General features: G+C 40.2%; 1 protein-coding gene across 1 annotated transcript in view; it reads right to left on the bottom strand.

Moving 5' to 3' along the window:
• TMCC3 (transmembrane and coiled-coil domain family 3) overlaps window positions 1-12,182 on the bottom strand; it is a 172,707-nt gene extending 160,525 nt beyond the window's left edge. Inside the window, exon 1 of the mRNA XM_072655596.1 lies at window positions 11,875-12,182. Coding sequence (XP_072511697.1) covers window positions 11,875-12,051 — 177 coding nt within the window. The 5' untranslated portion in view covers window positions 12,052-12,182. The remainder of the gene's footprint in view (window positions 1-11,874) is intronic.
• Between the last annotated feature and the right edge of the window lie 12,934 nt (window positions 12,183-25,116).

Consider the following 25,116-nt stretch of genomic DNA (forward strand, 5'->3'; position numbering starts at 1 on the left):
TCCATCCCTTAAAGAGCATGAAAAGTGTGGTTGGGAATACTGTCTGAGTCTCTCTCTCAACCCTCCATGGTCTCCTGGGACTGGATCAAGAGGACAGGGATGAGTAGGAGAAGGCTTTCTCCCCCTCCCACAAATGCCCACAAGCTCTAAACATTTCCCTAAAACCTTCAGCTGGACCACATAGGAAAGTTTCACTAAGGAAAAGAGATAATATCTCTAAAGTGCTGAACACACCATCTAGCACATGGTTGTGTTTGTCCTTCATCCTCGAAGAGGACCGTGACATCAAGTGCAAGTCATGTCATCATCTTGATGTCATGGTCCTCTTCGAGAACATACTAGATTCCTAACAAACTCTTGTTCCCTTCCCCCTCCCTCTAATTTGAACCAAATGGAAGAAAAATCAGGGTAAATGATAGAATATTTTATTAAGGTTATAGAGATAGCACCATGTAAGGGAAAAAGAAGACAGCAACAAGGTAGGTTCAAGGTGGGTTTCTGACAAACACTGACTTAGGGACCTTGGACAAGTCACTTAGCATTTCAGTGGTCTAGGCAACTCTCCAAAACCAAAAATGGGAAGCAAGGGATTAATCTTCATTGGTAGGAGTTTCCTTACCTGAGAGTTCACAGAACCAGTCCTTATATCAGTAAAATGATTTTTTTTTTAACTTTCACATATCTCTAGCACCTTAAACTCAGTCTAAGAAGTTCTTTTCAAGGAGGTGACCTGCTTTGAAACAAACACATATACACATATCTATAAGTATAAGCACACATATATAATGTATCACAAAAGTTACATCCATATAATTTTTTCATCAAGATGGAGGAAACTCCAAGTATGGAAATTTTCTCCACCAATAGATATCCACAACTATCTATAACTCATAATTATACAGAGTTGCTTGAGGTACTGAAAAATTAAGTGACTTGCCCAGGGTCACACGCCTGGTAGGTTTTGAAACTGGGTTCAAGATCTAGACCTTTCTGCAACTCCTTATTTATTTGTTTGTTTGTTTATTTGTTGGTGAAATAATCAGGGTTAAGTGACTTGCCCAGGATCACACAGCTAGTAAATATCTGAGGTTGGATTTGAACTCAGGTCCCCCTAACTCCAGGGCTGGTGCTCTGTGAACTATGGAGCCACCTAGCTGCCCCTTCTGTGACTTTTTATAACAATGGCTCTCTATACCACACTACCCTCCAGTCATTCCTACACGTGTGTGTATATATATATATATATATATACACATATACAGATATATGTGTGTGTGTGTGTGTGTGTGTGTGGCATATATATGTGTGTATAACGAAAAGGGGTGACAGGAAATTGGTGTGGTGAACAGATCATTGGCCTCGAGACCAGGAAGGCCTGAGTTCAAATTCTATTTCATTATCTGTGTGACTGTGCAATTTAGTTAACTTCTCTTTGCCTCAGTTTCCTTATCTGTAAAAGAAGAAGGTTGGACTCAATGACCTCAACGATCCCTTTAAATCTATGGTCTATGCAACCCACTTCGGACACACCAGCTGTATGACCCTAGTCCTCTTGGAGCTTCAGACAATTAATTTTCTGTGACTTCATATAAAACATATATTTTTGTATCATATATTTATACATTTTATATATGTGTATACATACACACACACATACACACACACATATATATGTACATATATATGAAACAAAGTCCCCAAGAAGCAGCCAGTTGTAGTGGGGCAGTGGGTTTGCATGACCAGCAGTTAGAAACCTATAATTCAAATTTCACCTCTGATACTAGCTGTACGATCTGTAAACTCATTTCAGCCCTATGTGTCAGCAGGACTGTCTGAGGGCTTACCTACAAAGTCACTGACAGGTTCCTTTCTAGATTGGGAAAGGGGAAATTCCTATGTATATAGATCTCCCCATTGCTTAAATAGTCATTTTTATATCTGAGCCACATTATTTCCACACAAACGTTTTTGCCCTCCTAGCTTGCTAAATATACTTTTTTTCCTAAGCAGAGGAAAAGGATGCCAGACCAGCATCATTCTGACTTCATGGAGGTCCAGTGCATGAGGGGCTCTCATACTGGACTCTGCCAATCCAGGATCAACTTTTTTTTTTCCTGTTGAGATCCTAACCTAAACTCAGAAAGGGCCTGATTCAAACTCAGACATTCTAATAAGCATCCATTTTACCAGCAGCCTTGTGTTTAGGCGATCTCTTTGTCTACAGGCAGCATTTAAAAACCACAGAACATGATGAGTTGTGATCTGGAACCTATTCAAGAGAAGCCCAGATGGTAACCTCAGGGCTTTCCCATGTGGAAAACATATTTACCTGGCTAGATTACTACTGCCCAACATACTAGTTAAGGGTCAATTATTCCTAAAGTAATTGAATGTCTGGTTTAAAATCCCTTCAGTGGCACACAGAAAGGAAAGGTACAGGGCACCGGGCAAAGACAAAATGGGAAAACACTCCCTGTCATCAAGGCTCTGTAGTCTTCCTGTGAGGGGTGAGGGGAGGGTTATAGTGGGGAAACAATATTTACAGTGATAAATAAATTTATTGGAGCCAGTATGGCAGGGGCAGCTAGGTGGTGCAGTGGGTAGTGTGCCAGGTCTGGAGTCAGGAAGACTCAACTCCCTGAGTTCAAATCCAGACTCAGACATTTATTAGCTATGTGATACTGGGGCAAATCATTTAATTTTGATTGCCTTTAAAAAAAAACAAAACCAAAAAACTACTGCCCTGAGGTGGTATTTTATTTGAGGTGGACCTTGAAGGAAAATAGTGGTCTTAAACTAAGAAAAAAATCTAGCAGGGGAAAAAAACACAAAAGAAGAAAGGACCTTGAATTTACATTTTCTGCTAGTTTGGATAAGGGAGTGAATAAACTGTATTCTGGGTAACCTTCACAATTGCTTCTTGAAAACCGTAGCCTCACTGGACAGAGACTTGGCCTCAGAAGACCCGAGTTCAAATATTACCTCTGATATACAATGAGTGTGTGAACCTGAGTAAATGACTAAGTTTCCCATTGCCTAAGTCAGCTCTCTAAAACAAGAGTTCTTAACCTGCTCATCCCCGGATAGGGTTTTTTGGGGGGAGGGGAGAAATGTCTGTGATAGGAAAAAAATTATTTATCTTTGGATAGAAAAGAATTATTCATCTATATTTCAGAACAGTTAGTTTCCTCTGTAATTCTGTGGATTTTATTTTATTCATTTAAAGACCTTATTCTGAGAAAGGTTCCATAGGCTTCATTGGACTGTCTGAGAGGTTCATTACACAAAAGCATTGTGAACCTCTGCTCTGAGACTCTATGTTTCAGAGAAAATGCTACCTGTGTAGGTGGAGGGAGTTTCCCCACTGAAAGTTCACCCAAAGGGCTATAAAATTGTCCAAACCCTTTGACCTTGCAACACCACTTCCAGGACTGTATCCCAAAGAGATCATAAAAATGGTACAAGGACACACACGTAACAAAATATTTATAGCAGCTCTTTTTGTGGTGGCCAAGAAATGGAAATTGAGGGGATGCCCATCAACTGGGGAATGGCTGAACAAGTTGCGGTACATGAATGTGATGGAATACAATTGTGGTATAAGAAATGGTGGAGCAGGTAGACTTCGGAAAAACCTGGAAAGACCTATGTGAACTGATGCAGAGTGAGATGAGCAGAACCAGGAGAACACTGTACATAGTAACAGACACATTGTGCAATGATTGATCTTGACAGACTTAGCCCTTCTCAGAAATGCAAGGATCTAAGACAGCTCCAAAAGACTCACGATGGAAAATGCCATCCACATCCAAAGAACTTTGGAGTCTGAATGCAGATGGAAGCATACTCTCCTTTTCTTCTGTTGTTTTGTTTTGTTTCTTCTTTCTTGTGGTTCTTCCCGTTAGTTCTAACTCTTCTTTACATCATGAGTAATGTGAAAATATGTTTAATATGAATGTATAAGTAGAGCCTATATCAGATGGTATGCTATCTTGGGGAAAGGAGAGGGGAGGGAGAAGGAGAATATTCAAAACTCAAAATCTTATGGAAGTGAATGTTAAAAACTAAAAATAAATAAATTAGTTATTAAAAAAAAAAAAAAAGCTCTCCACACCAGTGAAATCACAGGTCCAGGATCTCCTCGCTTCTCCTCCCCCTTCCCCAGCCATCTTCAATCTTCAATGTTTTATCTGCATTTTACTAACACTATAACAGCAATCTGTTTCTCCCCTGACGCTTTCAATCTAGACTTGTCGATTCCTGCATAATCCATGTGGTCTTTTCCTAATAACTTTACAAGGAAACAGCAAAGACAAAAAACAAATGAGTAACTAATGTGCAAAGCTGACTGCTGGGATTCTGAGTATAAGTAGATGCTAATGGAGGCTTATCATAATAGCATTAATATGCCTAAAGAACAAGAATGTTTTCTTTATGCCTATCACATGTAAGGTTTGCATTTGATGCAGTGTTCCTGGTGATTCCCCAGGAATTCACTTGGTTCAGAGAGCCAAATAAACAACGTGATTCAGTGGAGAAAGTACTAAATGAAGAGGTCATAAGGAGTGGGTTCAAACCCTACCAATGACTCCTACTAGCTGTGTGAAACTGGGCAAGTCACATCATCTCTGTCTGCCTCAGTTTTTCTAATCTGTAAAATGAGAGAGATGAATTTAATGTTCTCCAAGGTCCCTTCCAGTTTCAAGTCTGTGATACTGTGATTCATTGTTGAGAATCTACAGAAGAAATTAGACAAGAGACACAGGATGGAAAGCAATGGATAGGTAGTGATGGACAAAGCACCCATATCAGTGAGATCACTGATCTAATGTACAAGACATTTGTCTATTCACTGAACAAGACAAAATCCTTAAAGAGCTAAAGACTAATTAAAGGGATAAGCTGGCCCAGAAATAACTATCATACCAAACAAAAAATGATAGATGGCATAAGAGAGGATACAGAGGGACAGAGATGGGCTTCATGGAGAAGATGGCATCTTAATTGGATTTAGAAGGATTGGAAATGGGAGGTGATAACCAATCACCAGCTCACAGATCCAGGGTTTGAAAGGACCAGAGAAGTCTCTCATTATATAGGTAAGCAAACTGAGGTCGAGGGAAGGTAATAAGTGCTACAGGAAAGATTGGAACCTAGGATCTCTGACTCCAACTATATCACTATTTCTAATACACCTCTATGCCTCTTTAGTGAAAAAAATGACTTATTGAGCAACTGGAATATTGCATTACATGCCAGGTTTTGTAAAAGATATGAAGTTGGCATAAGAAACATTTGATGAATGAATGAATGAAAAAAATTGTTTACTATGTTCCAAGCACTGTGCTAAGTGCTTGGGATAGAAATGATTTTTATGCTTTCAAGTTGTCTAGTTAATGATTTATAAAGAGAAATTGGGATGTTTGAAGGAAAATCCCTAAAAAAGGCATACTATAAATTCCTTGTTAATGCTAGGGTAAGCTACCATCTGATTTCAGGCAGTTGACTCCTGGTTGAACTTGGCATTTGGAAGAGGGAACAGCGACTTTGGGAGTTGGCAATGAAAAGCAGAGAAGGGAGGGAGGTGGGGAGGATGAGCTGAGCTCACCACAAATTATAAGAAAGTCCACCTGGCTCTCCAAGAAGGATGAAAAAATGATATAAAAGGGGAAACGCAGAAGGAACCATGTTACATCTGGACACGGGGAAAAGGTCAGAGATTTTTGAATAGTCATAACAAATTAATAAAATCTACAGCCCTCTACAGACAGGACTTGGGAATGCTAGGCAATTAGAAATTAAATGAAAAATAGAAATACATATGCTTATAAGTTTGTGGGAGACGTAGGTTGAAATCCAAACTGACATTTACTAGCTGGGTGACTCTGGGGAACGTACCATCTCTGAGCTTCAGTTCTCAAGTCTGTAAAATAAGAATAAGAATAGGGACTGGACCTGTGATTTCAATAAAGGAAACTCCCTCTACAAATGTAGGTCAGCATTCTCCTGAAAATTATAGTCTTTGAGAGCTGCCCAGAGCACTGACAAATTAAGTGACTCGTCCAACACCATACTGCCAGTATGTATTAGAAGCATGGATTGAAGTCTTTGTGATTCAAAGACCAACTCTTTATCCACTCTACTAAGCTCTCTCTCTCTCTCTCTCTCTCTCTCTCTCTCTCTCTCTCTCTAGGGAGTGTCACAAAGCCATGAGTGCAAGTCCTCTTTCAGAAACCTGCTGAATGAGTAACCATGGACAAGTCATTTAACCTCTTGCTGACCAAAGAAAATTCTTAAAGACTATGATTTGCAAAACTGTATGGGTAGAGGGAGTTCCCTCATCTGGGACATCCCTATGCAAATGAAATCAAGAGCAGACCAAAAGAACCTAAACAAACAAATTAAAAACACAATACCTTTTACCATTTACCTCACAGGTATGGTGGAAGGAAAGAACTTTATAGACCTTAAAGTTGAATATAAATGTGTGCAATTATTTGCACTAGGACAGCTAGGTGGCCCGGTGGATAGAATGCTGGGCCTGGGGTCAGGAAGACTCCTCTTCTTGATGAGTCTTCAAATCCAGCCTCAGACACTTCTTAGCTATGTGACCTCTGGGCATGTCACTTCACCCTGTTTGCCTCAGTTTCCTCTGAGAAGGAAAAAAAGAAGCCACTCCACTATCTTTTCCAAGAATACCTCAAATGGAATCACAAAGAATTGGACACAATTGAAATATTTTGAGTATCAACAATAATTATTTCTAACCCTAACCTTTGGTGTTATATTGAATTGGATGATTTTGCTCAGACACCCTAATCCATGAAAACTCTCAGAAACTTACATTAACCTTGGAGAGTCTCAATCCCCTCTATTCATCAGCAGTTCCATAGCACTGAGCATCAAAGTGGATGAAAACAGAGGGCTAACATTTCCGCCTTCAACAATTACTGAGTGTTTTGCCAGAGAGACTGCCTGAAAGTGAGTTTGTGTGAGAGAGGATGATCAGAAACATTTGCAAGTATTCAAAAGCAAATATTTACATGGAGCATTTCCTTTCCTTTCAAGTTTTAGCTCTGGGACTTAGGCACCCTTGGCTCAACAGCGAAGTATCTACTGAAGGCACAGTCTATTGCTCACGTCCTCTCAAGGAACTGGAGGTAATTTGGGGAGATTATAGTTCTCCATCTTACATAAAGTGTTCATAGAAACATAGATTTGAGCTGAAAGGGACCCTAAAGGCCATTGAATCCAACTTATTTTACAGAGGAGGAAACTGAGACCCAGAAAGTTGAAGTGACCTGTATTGGATCTCACTGGTAATAAATGTCAGAGACAAGATTTGAACCCAAACTTCAAGTCCAGATGAGGATGGAATGGACAAGGAGCACCTAGGAAGATGTGCATATTGTATTTTGACAGCACTGTCTAGAGTTGAGAACTGCATAAACTTTGTGCACCAGTTGCATAGCATTGATGTGGGCAGGAATGTTTTTTTTCTGAAAGGCTTAATAGAATCCATGACAGATCACAGGGGTGGCCATACTGTTCAGCAAACCCTCCCTTGATAGAGAAAGAATAAATTCATGATGAACTCAAGTACTGGTTGAAATGCATCCTGCTATTTGGTGGCTGGTGATTGATATGTGTTGTGAAACACTCACATTTCAGGAAGTCTACCTGAAAAGAGGAAGAAAGTGAAAGACATTTCAGGGAAGAAATTGTAGGAAAGCTAGAAAAATGTGGCCTAATAAGAGTACCAAGTCTGCAGCCAATTGGAACTCCTAGGCCTTAGTCACATGAGCTACCATCTAGCCAATGATCTCATAATAAATTCAAGACCCTCTTATCTGACCGCATCCTTCTTTACCTCTCTATCGCTCCTGATTTCACTGCTCATACCCTCTGTTCCAAAATATTCTCTTCTCCCTATTCAAAAGAGAAATGGACTTTGTGGGGAGCTAGTGAGCTCCCCCCTTTCTGGAAGACTGAATAACCAATGGTGTTTTATGTTGCAAAGACAATCAGTTCTCTAGTATGGGTTGTGATTTGGTGCCTTTGTAGATCCTAGGAAGCTCCGAAATTTTGTGATTCTATAACTGAGAGATTTATAGCTAGAAGGAACCTTAAGGGTCCTCTAGTCCAAGCTCTGTATTTTACAGAGTAGGAAACTGAGGCCTGGAAGTCAGGTTATAGAGATATATCCTTATTGCCACAGTGTTAGTGAGAATAATTAAGGACAGGAATCAGAGGATCATAGAATGAGAGTTGGCCAAAGGCCATCTTGTCTAACTTTTCCATTTGAGAGAGAGGGTGAGGGGAAAGATGCTAAACAGAGCAGGGACCAGGTCTTCTGACTCCAAATTCAGTGCCCTGGCCCTGTACCATAGGCTTAGAAAACTGGGTCTGTGAGAAGAAATGAGGGCAGCAATCAAGAGCTGGAAGGGGCTTTGGAGGTCATGAAGTCCAGTTCCCTCATTTTACAAATGAGAAAAGTTAATTCTTGGATAACACAGTAAGTGGACCAAACAGCCAGGGTCTCCGCCAATCTCACTGGATTCTCTCTGTCTCTGTCTCTCTGTCTGTCTCATGCAAAGGAAGGTTCATTGGAGAGGGAAGAGCAGAGAGCTATATTTGGAAATGAATGGGATATGGAAAACACAGAGGACATCGATAAAAATGAAGGAAAAAAAACCCAGCCACTTGAAGAAGAAAAGAATATTCTGCTTGCAAGGAGGAATAAAAAAGCCACTTGTTTTCATAGCTCTCTGGAACAGACAGCCTTGTCCCAGCCACAGAACAGGCTAAAGCTCAGCAGGAAATGTGAAAGCACAAGCCAAGCTGGACGAGTCGTCACAGTGGGTTGTGGGGCTGCCAGAGACATTCACTTCTAGACTTCCTTGGAGCAGATTCACTTCCTGGCCAAGATGACAGGGAGCAAGACAGAGAAGAGACAGGTCTAAAGGCAGAGGGAAAAGGCCCTCTATAGCACAAAAGATTCATAAAGATATTTTCCAAGGTAGTGTGCCATATGACTTAATGGGATACCATTACACCACAATAGATGGATAAAACATTTAGAGAACACATTTATTCAGCTCTTATTTTGTGGCAGGCTCTGTGTTAAGTACTGGAAATACAAAGAAAAGGAATAAAACTGTCTCTGCCCTCAGTGAGCCTACCTTTGTGGGGTTTGTACTCGTCAAACCCAGACCACATCTCCATCTCTGACCCTGGTAAGCTTCTTTGTACAATGACAATCTATTGACTCTAATGACCTTCCTCAGACTGGTGGGTTCCTCCTTGAACATCCATTTGAGGAAGCATCCCTAGCAGCCATCATGCTCCCTTCAAGCACAGACCAGCCCAAGATGCTCTAGACCATTTCTTCACCCTCTCTCTGCATGGGTACCTTCTTCATTCCTCTCCCACCTTTTGGATCCCTTAGGATATACGTGAAAAATTCAGAGAAAAATCAGAAAATCTGTAAAAAAAAGTGATGCAGAAGGGAAAGAATGATATGATACGCATGATGACCACAATAACGTAAATGACAACAGTATGAAAAAGCCACCAAACTCAATGTCCAATCTTCCTCTGCAGGATGATGAAGCTGACGTCCTTCCTCTCAGTGGATTAGGAGAGGGACGGAGGCACAGAATGTATGTGCCTTTTGTCAGGAGGGGCTGTTTAACTTTTTTCTTGCAAGGAAAGACACTAATGATTGCAATAATAGAGATAGCACTGGCCCTGGGGTCAGAGGATCTAGGTTACAAAAATGTCATCCAAAAGATGTTGGCAACTACTGATCTCCCTGCTCACTCTCTTCTCTATACAAAATCTTTATGAGATTTAGAGTCATCTATACATATGGAGGCAGCTAGATGGCTCAGTGCATAGAGTGCCAGACCTGGAATCAAGAAGATCTGAGTTCAAATCCGGCCTCAGACTCTTACTAGCTGGGTGACCCTGAGCAAGTCACTTAAACTCTGTTTGCCTTAATCCACTGGAGAAGGAAATGGCAAGCAGGTATCTTTGCCAAGAAAGTCACAAATGTGGTCACAAAGAGTTGGACATGACTGAACAATAATACATGAATGAAGGATATCCTTGATGAGGATATTAGTAGTCCTACAGTGGACCATATATCTTTCCCATTGCACAAGAGACTATAAGATTTCACTGTACTTAATGTTTGTCTATTATAAAAAAGCATGAAATTTGTTAGAACAAAATGCCATTTTAAAACAAGATGTCTCCCATCCATACATCAAAATTATTCAAGAGTTCTTGGGAGATATAATATAAGAAATAACCTTGCTCGGTGACTCTATGATAATAAATATCAAATCAGGCATAAAACAGAGAGATATACACTTGTCAGAGGTATTTGTTACCATGGAAGTGATGGAGTGTAGTCTCAATAAAAGAGGAAATCATTGTGGATAGAGGTCCTCCAGATGCTCCGGTTTGTTGACATTATATTGGTTTCATCAAGCCCCAAGGCAAATGCCTCCTAGAAAGGATTTCTAATCACTCAAAGGGGTATGATTTGACATCCACACAGGAAAGATCAAGTGGATGAAACACATCTATTGGCTAGATTTCAACATGAATCTAAATGGATACCCCTACTGAGTTTGTCTAGCCATATTTACATCTAAGGCATATGGAAGACAGTGTAGAGTACAGCATGAGGAAGAGAGCAGGCTGGTTTGCTTTCAAGAAACTGCCAAACTCAAGCATACAATGAAAGCAAAACCCTATCTTTTCTGATAATAATAAAATGAGAAAGAGGAAGGAAAAATATGAACCACGGCCCACCCAGGGTTTACTCTGGGGAGAATATTATAGTTATCAATTGTGAAATCATTCTGTTCCCCATCAGTTATGACCTAGTTGTCACTAGTATTAAAATTGTGAAGAGTCTAGGTTTGCTCTTGTAACTAATACTATTAATAATAAAAATAACAAATATTTATATAGGGCTTACTAGGTCCCAGTTCCTGTGCTTAAGCTCTGCACAATTTTTATCTCATTTGATCCACATCCCAACCCTGAGAGATAGGTGTAATTATTTTTCCCATCTTACAGATGAGGCTTGGTTTTCAGTTATTGGTTTCAGTCATGTCTAACTCTTTGTGAGTTCATTTGGGGCTTTCTTGGCAAAGATACTGGAGTGGTTTGTCATTTCCATCTCCAGCTCATTTTTCAGATGAGGACACTGAGGCAAACAGGGTAAAGTGACTTTCCCAGGGTCACATGGCAAATAAGCGTCTGCAAAGTCAAGTATTCAGCACAATTCTCCCTCACTCAGAGGGAGCTCAAAACAGTTTTAACTCAAAAGGAGCCACTAATGATCAATGAAATTGCTTCCCCACCCATTTTCTGCCTCATCAAAGCCTTCAGTACCACAGGACTATAAATCTAGACTCAGAAGCCCCCGAAGTTCAACTGCCTTCATTTTGCAGATGAGGAAACAGAGGCCCAGGAGGTGAAGTAGCTTGCCTAAGGTCACACAGATAGTAAGCAGCAGAACCACTGTCTGAACCCAAGTTCTCTGGTTCCAAATTCAAGTTCCTTTTACTGTATCAACTCTAGATAAGTGCAGCAGAAACAAAGAAACTTAAGACATCCACAGACCAGCTAGTCTTGCTTGAGTTTTAATTGTTTTTTCAAGATTTTAAAACTCTTGCCTTTTTTTTTTTTTTTTACAATATCACAATCTGTTTTTATAATATTTAAAACCAGTATTTCGAACGATCTGGAGTCTGTTTCACCAGACTAAATCTTCCCAGCAGGTGGCCAGCAGACCCACTCCCTGTGCCCCCTCTGCACTGGTCTTGGGGATTGCTTTGCCTAAACAGTCATTACCTGGTGGCTGCACTTCTGATGGCAAATTCTTCTGAACTTGGCTAGGTGAGCCCTTCGATGGGCAGACATGGCTGATCCTTGGAGGTCACCAAGCCCAAACTTGAAGCCTTCCCAGTCTGGCAGGATGTGTGAGATTCCAGGTTTGGGGGGGCTCAGTCTTTTACAACTCAGGGTCATCTCTGCATCATAGAGAAGTAGAAACAGAGGTGCCTAGGATGTATGAGATCCGACAGCTGCGAATATAGTGCAAGAGAGGTGTTTGTACTTTCCCGAGCTAACCATGGCTGGATTCTTCCTTTCACTTGAAGGAGGAAACTGACTCAGACTGATGCAAAGCACCGACCTAAGCAGAGCTGCTCTCTTTTTCACTTCCCTAGAGCACAGGACCATAGATCTAGAGTTGCCCAGTTACAGCGAACCTCTCTGTCCACTTCAAGGCATCAGCAAGGCAGAGACACTGCCTCTTTTCTGCAAGATACATTCACTCTCATCACCTTTGAACTTCTGACTCAGTGGGGTTTTTATTTGCTTTAGAAGAAAGACTGTGTTGATTTAGAATTACTGCTTGGTTAAAAGTGAACTTTTCAATTCTCTTTGGAGCACATTTCACCTTTTTCTAAAGCATCATTAGTTAACAAAAGGATAGGCTGATGGCACTGGTCTGTACATTCCCTAGATCTCTTTCTGGCATTCTATTCTTTGGGTTTTTGTTCTCTGCATCCCCAGCCCTCAGTACAGAGTAATAAATGCAATAAATTCTTGCGAATGGATTGGCTGTGTTGTCAAGATTGCATCAGGTGTGCATCTAGACCCATTTTCTCATTTTACAGATGAGGAAACTGAGGCAAATAGGGGGAAGTGACTTGCCCAGGGTTACACAACTAGTAAGAGTTTAAAGCCAGATTTGAATTCAAGTCTTTCTGACTCCAGGTTTGGCACTCTGTTCACTGTACCAGCCTAATTATAATGACACTAATAATACTATTCATAAAGTGCTTTAAGGTTTACATAAGTTATCTCATGTGATAACCACCCTAGGAAGCAGGTGTGATTACTATCCCCATTTCACAGATAAGGAATTAAAACTCACAGAGGTTATAACTTGCCCAGCTAGCTAGTGTGAAGCAGATTCTGAACTCAGGCCTTCCTGCCTCCGAGTCACCTAGCTGCCTCTGATTTAGAGGGTGTTGGATTTAGGAGGTACTCACAGGGCAGCAAAGAAATCTCAGCATGTAGTTCGTAGTTAATAAGGATGACAAGCTAACTCTAATCATTGCAAATGAAGCTCTCTCATCTGTAAGCTGCAGCTGCCCAGAACACTGTCAGAATGGGGATTAACTTGGAAAATTCCAGATTGATGTACTGGCTGAAATATACAGAATGCGTGCCTCTCCAAGGAGTCTCCCATTCCCAGGCATTTACCCAGTTACAATGAACCTCTCTGTCCACTTCAAGGCGTCAGCAGGCAGAGATACTGCCTCTTTTCTGCAAGATACATTCACTCTCATCACCTTTGAACTTCTGACTTGGTGGGGATTTTATTTGTTTTGGAAGAAAGAGCATATCGGTTTAGAATTATTGCTTGTTTAAAGGAGAACTTCTCAATTCTCTTCAGATCACATTCCATCTTTTTCTAAAGCATCACTGGCTAACAAATGGATGGTCTGATGGAACTGGCCTGTACATTTCCTAGAAGATCTCTTTCTGGTATCCCATTCTCTGGGTTTTCCTTCTCTGCAACCCCAGTCCTCAGCATAGAGCTAGGCACACAGTAAAAAATGAAATAAATGCTTGCTGATAGATTGGCGGTATGTCAAGACATGGCCAAGCCTTTCACAAAACATCGTCAAGGGGGAATTTTGAACACTATAGCATAAAAGGAATGGGAGGCAGGGGAAGGGTTCCTTCCTCTTTTAAAGATCCACAAGGATTTATTTTCTTTCCTCATTCTAGCTGCCTCATGCTGGGTCTGAATATCCTCATTCAAGTATTTATAGAGTTTGCTATGAACCTTCCAAGGATTGGAGAATTTTTAAATGTAGGTACCTAGTCTAACTCTGCTACGTGGCTGTCGTGGATACTGGAGTGATGTCATTTCTTTCTCCAGTTCATTTTACAAATGAGGAAACTGAGGCAAACAGGGTTAAGTGACTTGCCCAGGGTCACACAGCTAGTAAGTATCTGAAGCCACATTTGAACTCAGGTCTTCCTGACTCGAGGCCTGGCACTCTGCCCACTATGTCACCTAGCTGTCGTCGTTCTTAGTTCACACCCTGTACAAAAACAGCCAGTGGGCTAGATTTGGCCCAGTCTTCCTCTAACCCATAGCTTGGATCTCCCTACACTCATGAATTTGTAGGTCTGAACCAAAAAAACCCCCCAAAACAAATAGTAATTTACGATTATTCAAATTACTCTGAATTTAGGAGCTCATATTCCTGGTTATTCATACTGAAAATGCAACACAGAGAAGGCACTTTCTGCTCTAAATCAATGAGCCTATGATCTCTGGACGTCCACGTTACTAGATGGCAGATTCTCCTAAAGTAGGTGGCCCTCCTCTCTCCATTCCAGCTGGAGAGTATAAATAGGGTGCTGGGGAAGGGAAGGAAAGAGGAGGAGAAATAAATGATTCAAGCTTTGCTCAGCTCTCCTCCTGTAAAGCAAACAAAAACATGAACCATGTTGCGGATGGGGTCACAGCACCTCACACTTTTTGGGTGAGAGCTACTTATATGACTCATAAACCACGTAAGTCAAAACAGTTGGCTCATTTAAAACAACACAGATTTCAACCCTCCTGTGTGGAACATCAAGGTCCAGGCAACAGGGTTTTCTGCCTGATTAGAGAATCCTCCCTTAGAGTATAGCAAATACTTTTTTTCCTGTGTGTTGTGTTTAAAAAAAACAACAACCCAGAAATCTAAAGCATTTCTACTCTTTTTAGGACGAGGGCTTAAATCTCAGGTGGGATAGCTAGAGGATATTTCAAATAAATCATCCCAAAGTTTAAAGGGCATCTCTGATAACAGTCCACCCTTGAAAGTGCTTATTAAAAGTTCTGCCCCAGGCAAAATTCAGGAAACCCAGGGCCCACTGGAGGCGAGGTTATAAAAGAAGCAAAATCTGTCTTTAGTGTTTTCTCCCTCCTTCTGGTACGAAATATTTTTCCCCATTCCCATGCAACGTCTAATAAAATATTAGAATTATATGCAGAGCCATAACTAGGAATTTTTGAAAATCACGTATTTTGGATGCTCACAACCCATTTTATCATATAAGGAAACCTGAGATGAGAAGAAGCTAAATAATTTGTCCATGTTTATGTTACTACTCAATTTCAGAGGCTGTATTTGAAGCCACGTCTGTCTCTCTCTCTCTAGCTCCTGAACCCCTTCCACTTAGCATCCGGGGTCTTCTGTTCATCAACAGCTCAGAGCAGGAGTAGACAAGCCTCTAGGATTAGCCCCCCAGCTCATCTAAGCCTAAATTCTGTACAGACTGACAGCTTTGTTTGAGCACCACACTCCTGGAATGAAAGATAGCTATTTCCCTAGAGGTAGTGAGGTATATTCAGTAGAATTCTAAGCATGGAATCAGAAAGACCTGTGTTCAAATCACCTTCATTCATTCATCCATCAAGCATTTATAAAGGACCTACTATGTGCTTAGCACCATAACTGTTGAGGATATAGACCTAAAAAACCCCCTAAAAACTGGAAATACTGCCCCTGCCCCCTGCAAAGGAAAGAAGCAGTTTCTGCTTTCAAAGGGCTAATATTCTATTGGAGATTTGCTGAGCCCTAAAAGATTGGCACTGGATCGGTGATATTTTTGGTTTAGGAGAATCCCAGATTAGGAAACTCCCTCCATCAATGTAGGTTGCCGCCTTCTCTGAAACTTCTGGCTTTAAAGAGATGCTTAGAGCACTGGGAGGTCAAATGACTTGTCTGGGGTCACACAGCCAACACAAGTCAGAGACAATGCAGTTCTCAGGTGTTCCTGCTCCCATGGCCAGCTCTTTAGCCTCTGTGACACTGTGACACAGCTACTGCTCAGGTCTAAAGGCTCTCCGGAAACATGAGGTCTTAATATGACCATCTGCCTCCCAGGGTTATGGGGAGTATCAAATGAGATAACATATGAAAACTACCTTATAACTCTTACTATAATATATAGTATTATATTAATATAGTACTGTATTTTACATGTGATATAAACTATATAATTACATATAATGCATATTATAATAAAGTATGTTACTATAATATATAGCATTATGTATCATATATATCATAATATATTACCATATTATATTATATATCACTTATATATTATATATTATTATACCATAATATATCACTATATTATATATTATTATAAGTAATTTATATTGGTATATAGTATACAACATATACTATAATATATTATGATAACGTTTTTATATTTTTCTCTATTATATGCATGTGCATATATGTGTATGTATGTATATACGTATGTGACCTGAGTTCAAATCTGGCCTCAGATACTTGCTAGCTGTGAGACCCTGGGCAAGTCTTTTAACTTCTGCCTGCCTCAGTTTCCTCAACTGTTAAATGAGCTGGAGAAGAAAATGGCAAACTACCTCCCTGTCTTTGCCAAGAAAACCCCATGGGCAGTAGTAATACGTTGTGGTCCATGGGGTTACAAAGTGTCGGACATGACTAAACATTTTGACAACAAGCGCGCACACACACACACACACACACACTGCATATATACACATACATCATCATCATTATATTTCTATTTATTATACATAGCATGCTGCTAAGACATCTTTCTAAAAAGAAGAGAAACCATGTACTTGGTCTTCTTGTATCCCTAAGTGGCTTCTGCATGAAGTACATAGGTTAAATGGGAAATCTAAACCATTTAAAGATAGAAGGAGGAGGGAGGAAGGGAAGGGAATAAACATTTATTAAGCACCTACTGTATGCCAAGCACTACACTGCAACTGGAGACACAGAAAGAATGTCCCTGTTCTCAGAGAGTTTATAACCTGATAGAGGGGACAACATGCAAATATATACAAGGTGAGCGATATGCAGGATAAATAGGGATTAGTTACCAGAAGGAAGGGGTTGGAGAAGCCTTCTACTTCCCCTAAACAGTGAGCCATGCCTTATAATAACGATTAAAAAAGAAATAGAAAAAAGAAATTTAGTAAAACAAATCCAACTCCTCCACCTAGCCTGACAGTATGTACAGTGTTCCCCATCTTAGGTCCCACTGCTTCAAAGAAAAGAGGGAGACCCATTTCATCACCTCCTCTTCAGACCAAGCTTAGTTATCCTAGTTACCCAGGATTCAGGTTTTTCTTGCAGCTGTTGTTTTCATCTCCATAATTGTAGTCATCATATATGGACTTTCCTGGGTTCTACTTATTTCACTCTGTACCAGTTCAGTCAGTCACCAAGTATTTATTAAGCATCTACTGTGTTGTATCCTAGAAGTCAGTATGTATGATAAAAAGAGCACAGGATCTGGATTCAAATCTTGCCTTTGTAATGTATAATTTATATAACCATGGGCAAGTCACTTAGCTCTCTCAATTTCATGTAAAATGAGAAGGCAAAAAAAAAAAAATAGGATTTGGCATCTGTGGATCCAAAAGTAATCCTAGGCACCAGTAGAGCCTATGGAACATAGCAGTCATCTAAAAAATACTTGTTAACTAATTAAGAGGAAGATTGTGTTTGTCCTTCATTTTAGAAGAGGACCGTGCCATCAGAGAAATGATGACATGACTTGCAGCTGATAGTAAGATGCTGTAGGAAGAGTGCGGGATTTGGATTTGGAGGACCTGAGTTCAAATTTTGACTCTGCCCCTTAAGTTAATTAAAGTCTGTGTGCCTCAGTTTCCTCATCTCTAAGGTGAGAAAATTGGACTAGATGGCCACTGAGGTCCCTTATAGTTCTAAATCTGTTACCCTGTGATCTATGATCTTATATCTTTGGTGGGACTTTAAAAAAATAGTATTTTATTTTCCCCCAGTTACATGTAAAGAAATTTTAACATTCATTTTAAAAAAATTGAGTTCCAAATTGTGGGACTTTTGAAATTGTCCTGTTATATATTCTCTGGGTGAACTTGGGCAGATTCTTTTCTCTTTCTGAGCCTTAGTTGCCTCATCTGTAAAACAAGGGGTTTGATAATGGATTGTTAAGCTGGGGTGTTCAACAGGTCCATAAACTGCAGGGGGTCGGTGAATTTGGATGGGAAAAAATTGCCTTATAATTTCACAAATTTAGCACTGCTTGGATTAAGCCTTGATTCTGAGAAGGGATCCCTGAGCTTCATCAGACATTGTCAAAGGGATCCAGGACCCTACACCAGATGGTCGTTCCATCTCGATGACACATAAAGGACACAGGAGCACACAGCAGTCTCTTCATTACAAGTTTCTTTCCACTGAAACGCTTTGGGAATTCCTGCAGGGGCTTCTCTCCACATGCTTCCACGGCTCAGCTGTTGGAGCAAATGCTTCCAGAACGCCCTTTCCTGGCGATTCTCTGGCATGGAACATGGCTCCACATTATTACTACATTCAGACATCCAGTCTGGCTGCTGCTGCTTTTTGCAATGACTCTTTCTGTCTCTGTCTCTCTCTCCTCCTTCTGTCTCTCTGTCTCTGTCTTTCTCTTTCCTCTCTCCTCTCTCTCTCTTTCTTCCTGTCTTTCTCTTCTGTCTCTGTCTGCCTCTCACTCTCTCTCAGAGGCAGTCTTGCCTCGTCCCACACTGTGTATTTATAACTATTGGAATGACTGAAGAATCACATAGATTTACCAAGTTGGAGAATTAGCTTATTAAAATTTGTCTTGGACAAATAACTACTATTGCAAGTGATTATTTTAAGTGTCCAATTCAATTGTTTTTAAGACAGGAAAGAATAGCTCTGATAAAAATTCTCTTTCACACAGGCTATCTAATGCCTCTGGAATGAGATTCTTAGCTTGGGGATTAGGCTCCTCCCTTAACCTAATATTTTGTGAATTAGGTAAGTGGAAGGGTTACTTTTTTTTTTTTTTTGAGAATTAAGAAAATATGTGGTCACCTTGCAGGGCAGAGAACAAGCATTTCCCACGCTAGAGAGGAAACTGCAACAGTCAGGAGAGAAGAGCGAACAAAGAGAGGGGCCACTGCCGTGCAACTGTACAAAAGTGAAGACGCAAAATGGTGGGTCCAGAGAGATATCAAGGGTCAAAGTTGAATGGACTGTGAAGTACATGTTAACATGGCTGACGTACTTTCTGATTAAAATGTTTGGTGTCTCTGCATTGTGTTATATTTATCTTATAAAGTGCTGGTCCTGGAGTCATGAAGACCTGAGTTCAAATCTAATCTCAGATACTTGCTAAGTGACCCTGGGCAAGTCACTTAACCTCTATTTGCCATAGTTTTCTCATCTGTAAAATGGGAATAATAATAGTATCCACCTCTCAAGGCTGTTGTTGAGGGAATCAAATGAGATAATTTTTGTAAAGTGCCTGGTACATGGTGCTGTGTCATTTCAATTGTGTCCAACTCTTTGCGACCCTTTTCTTGGCAAAGATAGTGAAGTGGTTTGCCATTTCCTTCTCCAGATCATTTAACAGATGAGGAAACAGAGGCAAACAGGGTCAAGTGACTTGCCCAGGATCACACAGCAAGTAAGTGTCTGAGGCTGGATTTGAACTCGCAGAGTTGGTTCTTCCTGATTCTAAGTCTAGTGTTCTATCCACCATGGCACCACCTAGCAGCCCTGCATGGTAACATAATAGGTGCTATAGAAATACTAGGTACTATTATTATTATTATTTATCTGCCCTAGATTTGGAATTGATATCCCACTTTTGTCCTTACTAGGTACAATGAAAAAGACCACTGGAAAATTTTTAAAAAAAGGAAAGAAAGATATAGAGCAAATAAAATGCAGTTTATACTTAAAAGTGGGAAAAAAAACTATTATTGATGGATGCTTTGGCAAAAAAAAAAGGCTTTTGCTGCTAGGATATTTCTCTTTAGTGTTATAATTCAACTAACATTTATTAAAGAAAAACTACACGTAAGGCAGAAAGAAAGGAAGGAAGGAAGGAAAAAGAAAGGAAGGAAAAAGGAATGAAGAGAAAGAAAAAGAAAGGAAGAAAAGAAGGAAGAGAGGGAGGAAGGAAGGAAGAAAGAAGGATAGAGAGGGAAGAAATAGAAAGGAAGGAAGGAAAAGACAGAAAGAAAGAAGGAAGGAAGATACAAAGAAAGGAAGAAAAAAGAAGGAAGGAAGGAAGAAAGTGAGGAAGGAAAGAAGTAAAAAAGGAAGGAAGGAAGAAATGAAGGAAAGAAGGGAGAAATGAAGAAAGGAAGGAAGGAAGGAAAAAGAAAGAAAGGAAGGAAGGAAGGAAGGAAGGAAGGAAGGAAGGAAGGAAGGAAGGAAGGAAGGAAGGAAGGAAGGAAGCATTGGGTTTGCAGTCTGAGGACCTGGAACCAGGACCTTGAGAGATTAAGTTTTTCCCCAAGGTCACATGGGTAATGGGTCAAAGAGCTGGGACCAGAACCCAGGTCCCCCCATCCCCTGTCAGGGGTCTTTCCCTCATAATCTGCTGTTTCTGAACAGTTTCCCTGGGATTACTTAAAATCCTTCTTTAGACTTATTTAAAGATCTTGAATTCTAAAGCTGTAGTAGGCCAAGACTGACTGGGACAGTCTGAGAACACAGACTTGAGATTGGAATGAAATGAATGCATCTAATGCTTAGCAAACAGAGGTTACCTGACCACAGAAGAGGGAAGCTCAGTTGAGTCTGACTTTCCATTACCAGCGCTGATCATACGACTTATCAGCTGGTCAGAAGCATGAGCCCAGTGACAATCTGTGACCTGGCTCTTGAACTACAGGACCAGAAACACTCAATAGTCTGAGTCGTTAGTCCCATGATTCAATTACGTCTCTTGGACAATTCTAATACTTAGAAAAGAATCAATCCAACCCACATGGCAAGAGACTCTGGCAGACATTCCTGGTACCACAGCATTCCTCTCATGAAGGCCAGGCCGCATGGGGTGTGGTTCCACTTCAGCTTTGACTGGAGTTCCATAAAGCAGGACAGGAAATCATTCTACAAGGGATGCCCTTGAAATGCCTTGAAATACCAGAGTCAACAAGGTATAGGAGATATCGCTATGGTACAGTGAGAGATTATGGAACTTAGAAGATCATCAGGTCATAACTTTATAGCTGGAAGGAACCTTAGAGATCCTTTTATCCAACTTCCAAATAGTACAGATGGACAAACTAAGGTCAAGATGTCATTCAGTCGTTTTTCAGTCATGTATGACTCTTTGCGATCCCATTTGGGGGTTTTCTTGGCAAAGATACCAGAGTGGTTTGGCATTTCCTTCTTTAGCTCATTTTACAGAGGAAGAAACTGAGGCAAAAAGGGTTAAGTGACTTGTTCAGGGTCACACTGCTAGGGAATGCCTGAGTCTAGATTTAAACTCAGGTCCTTCTGACTCCAGGGCTAGCACTCTATCCACTGTGCCACTTAACCACCCTACATATCACATTTATGACCTTGAACAAGCAACCTAACCTCCCTTTGTCTCAGTTTCCTTCTCTGTCAAATGAAGGAGCTGGAGTAGGTTTCAGCTCTCCGTCTTTTATCTTGGGGAATCAAGGACTATTAGCCTTTGTTTAAGGGAGAGAGAAGGCAACAGACCAGGGAATGTGATATGAATAGGCCAGACTTGAAATTGGGGTGGAGGAGCATTGGATTTGGGATAGGAAGGCAAAAGTCTCCTCCTCACCCCTCTGTTATTTGAGTACAAAAGCAGCCAACACAAACTCAAAACCACAGAGGATTTGATCAAGCCAGTTCATTAACACCTACTCCTTGATGACTTAAGTATCGGTTGCCAACCTCTTCATCTGCAGGAGAAATATTAAAGGAAGCAAATCTGCCCATCATTGGCAAACAAGCTGGGAGGGTTTTGAGCTAGCTCCCAGCTGCAGGGTGCCAGCTCCCCTTTTTTATCATTTTAGTTTTTAGTCTTGGGAATGGAAAGAGGATGTTTGGAAAAGTCATCTCTCTGTATAAATTAGAAGTGTATTCTGTCAGAGTAACAGGGCTTGAAATTACTTTGTAAGAGAAATTGCTGGTATTCTGAGAGGGCATCTACCCCTGATTGGAATTGTGGAGGACGATGCAGCTTGACTGTTATTCTAGGGAGATGCTGAGACAAGCTCTCAGAGAGGGGATTTTGTTATTGTTACTGTGGGTTTCTTTTTTATTGTTGTTCAGTCATGGCCAACTCTTCATGACCCCATTTGGGGTTTTCTTGACAATGATACTGGTATAGTTTGCCATTTCCTTCTCCAGCTCACTTTACAGATGAGGAAACTGAGGCAAAGAGGGTTAAATGACTTACCTAGGGTGAAGTGACTTGCCCAGGGTCATCCAATAAGCATCTGAGGTTGAATTTGAATTCAGGTCTTCCTGACTCCAGAAGTGGCACTCTATCTACTGTGCCATCAGGCTTTCCCTGTTGTTGCTTAGCCATTTCTTGATTGGTGGCCATCTACTTTGTTTACAATTCTTTGTGACTATGAAAGTGCTGTAGGTATTTTGGTGGGCATCACGGGGCAAGGGATAAAAGGCTGGCCATTCTGATGACAGAAAGAAGGTCAAGCCACTTAACCTTTAGTATTCCAGGCCAGTGGTGTCAAACTCAAATAGAAATAGGGGCCATTAAACCATACATGAGGCTCCCTAAAGGTTGCATGTTGATTTAAAAAATCACACATGATATATATGTATATATGTATCTATGCATACATGTATATGTAAGTATATATGCTATGTGTGTATATATTATAAATTATGTACAATATATAACAGTATATATTATACACTATATTATATGTTATTATATGCTGATACAATAGAAATTAATATATTAAATTATTAATGCTATATACTATATACATACCATTATATATTATTTATAATGTATATTATATATACACATAACACATATTATAGATATAATGACCATATCAACACATTAAAATCAGTTAGGAACTACATTTTAATCTGGTTTCTGTGGCATTCAGGAGCATTGTAACCACATGAGATTGGGTGTTTGATGTCTCCGCTCTCAGATTTCTCTCTACTGCATTGGGAGAGGGAGTTTCTTTATCTGGAAGTTTTCTACAGCAACAGAAGCAAAGGGTCTAGTCTCTAACTCTACGTGAAAATTTGATTTCTGTGTCTTGACTTTCTTGGGGTATATGCCTTGACATGGGATCCTCTGGGTCAATGAGTGAAGATATTTTAATCACTTTCTAAGCATAGTTTTAAATTTTTTCTTTGGTCTGTTTGGACCAGTTCACAGCTCCACCAATAAGGTATTAATGCACCTGTGTTCCCATAGCCCCTGCAACATTGATCCTTTTCATCTTTTCTCATCTTTGCCAACTTTTTTTGTATCACATGAACATTTAAAATTGTTTTTCTTTGCCTTTCTGCAAAGCTCTATCCCAGCTCTAAACTGAATCCTGTTTCTAACTCTAGAGGCAGCTGCTGGCACTGAGGACTCCAACTGGTCAGAAAAGTCAGGAAGACCTGAGCAGGAAATTGACCTTGACTCTTACTAGCTCTATGACCCTGCACAAGTCATTTAACCTTTGTCTGCCTACTTTCCACAACCATAAAATGTGGGAAATAACGGCACCTACCTGACAGGGTTGCTGAGAGGATCAAATCTGATAATATTTATAAAAAGTGCTTAGCACAGTATCTGACACATAGTAGGTACTATGTAAATGACTGTTCTCTTTCCTCCATTCCCCTACCATTAGTGATTTGGAATCATATTTCTTAAGGTTGTTAACAATCCACAATTATTTTGAGAACTGTGCCCATATCCTTTGACAATGTACCCACCAGGGAATAGCTCTTGGTTTTATATAGTTGTATTAGTTTCCTAATACTGGAAATTAGTATTAGAAAATACTTCTAATTATAGAAGCATTAAATGTAAAGTGGGTTTTTTTTCCTAATCAAAAGCTTGAGAGGTTTGTTCCTTTTTTTTTTAAAGAGAGACTCTTCATGAAGAAAACATAACTGAGTGACATCAGCAAAACCAAGAAAATAATTTATACTATACCAACAGCACTGTAAAGACAGATCTGAAAGATCTGATAACTTTGATCAACATAATGACCAACCAGCATTCCTGAGGACCTATGACAGTAATCTATGAAGGTTACCAGAGGTAATGGACTCAAGATACAGAATGAGACATATATTTTTACATGGTCAATGTGGGGATTTGTTTTGCTTGACTATGTATATTTGTTAAAAGGGTTTTTCTTTTAAATTGGGAGTGGGGTAAGGAAGTAAAAGCAAGAGAGAGAATTGAAACATAATTATTTGAAACAATTCTTTTATTTATTTAATTTTTTGAAACAAACAATTCTAAAACAAAACATGCACAGTATTACATGATGAGAGAGGGATTTTGTTGCTGATAATCCATCCCCATTTACTATGAACCCAGCAAATCTGCCCCTTCCAGCTCTGATGGGCAGTCCAAGTGGATCCTTTTCACTGTTTGGCTGAAAGTGACTTTGTTCCTCTGGCAAAGCATTAGCAGGCTGATAACATAGGGTGAGAGAAGCAGCAGAGACGTCCCGAGAAGGCAACAGAGAGCTCCCAGTAACCAGAGGCAGAAATTGTTCATTTGTCAATGTCAGACAAAAGCCTAATTCTTTCAGAGCAATTCAGCCAGAGGTGGGGGTTTTTTTTCCACAGTGGAGAATCAGATCATATTCCTGAAAGGAATGACATTTCTGATAAGGGCTTGGGGTTCTTAGCAAAGTGGTGGCACAGAAGTGGTAGTTCATGGCTTGGTGAAATCACATGAAAGGACCTCAGAAGTCTACTAGTCCAACCTATATTCGAACAGGAATCTCCTTTATAACATTCCCAGATTTTTTCCTTGATGACATCTAGCAAGGTAGAACCTATCTCTCCCAAGGTGGCCCATACCATTTTTGGCTAGCTCTAACATTCCTTATATCCAACCTAAAAAGATTCAAACTAGCTACAGAATGTGAATTTCAGCATAATATCTCACAAAGTCATGCACAAGTTGGAGGGGTGTGAGTTTTATGATAGAATGGCTAGATGTCTTTGAAGCTGGATAAATGGCTGATCTCAAAGAAGA

The sequence above is a fragment of the Notamacropus eugenii genome, chromosome 3 (assembly GCF_028372415.1).
Source record: "Notamacropus eugenii isolate mMacEug1 chromosome 3, mMacEug1.pri_v2, whole genome shotgun sequence".
Lineage (NCBI taxonomy): Eukaryota > Metazoa > Chordata > Mammalia > Diprotodontia > Macropodidae > Notamacropus > Notamacropus eugenii.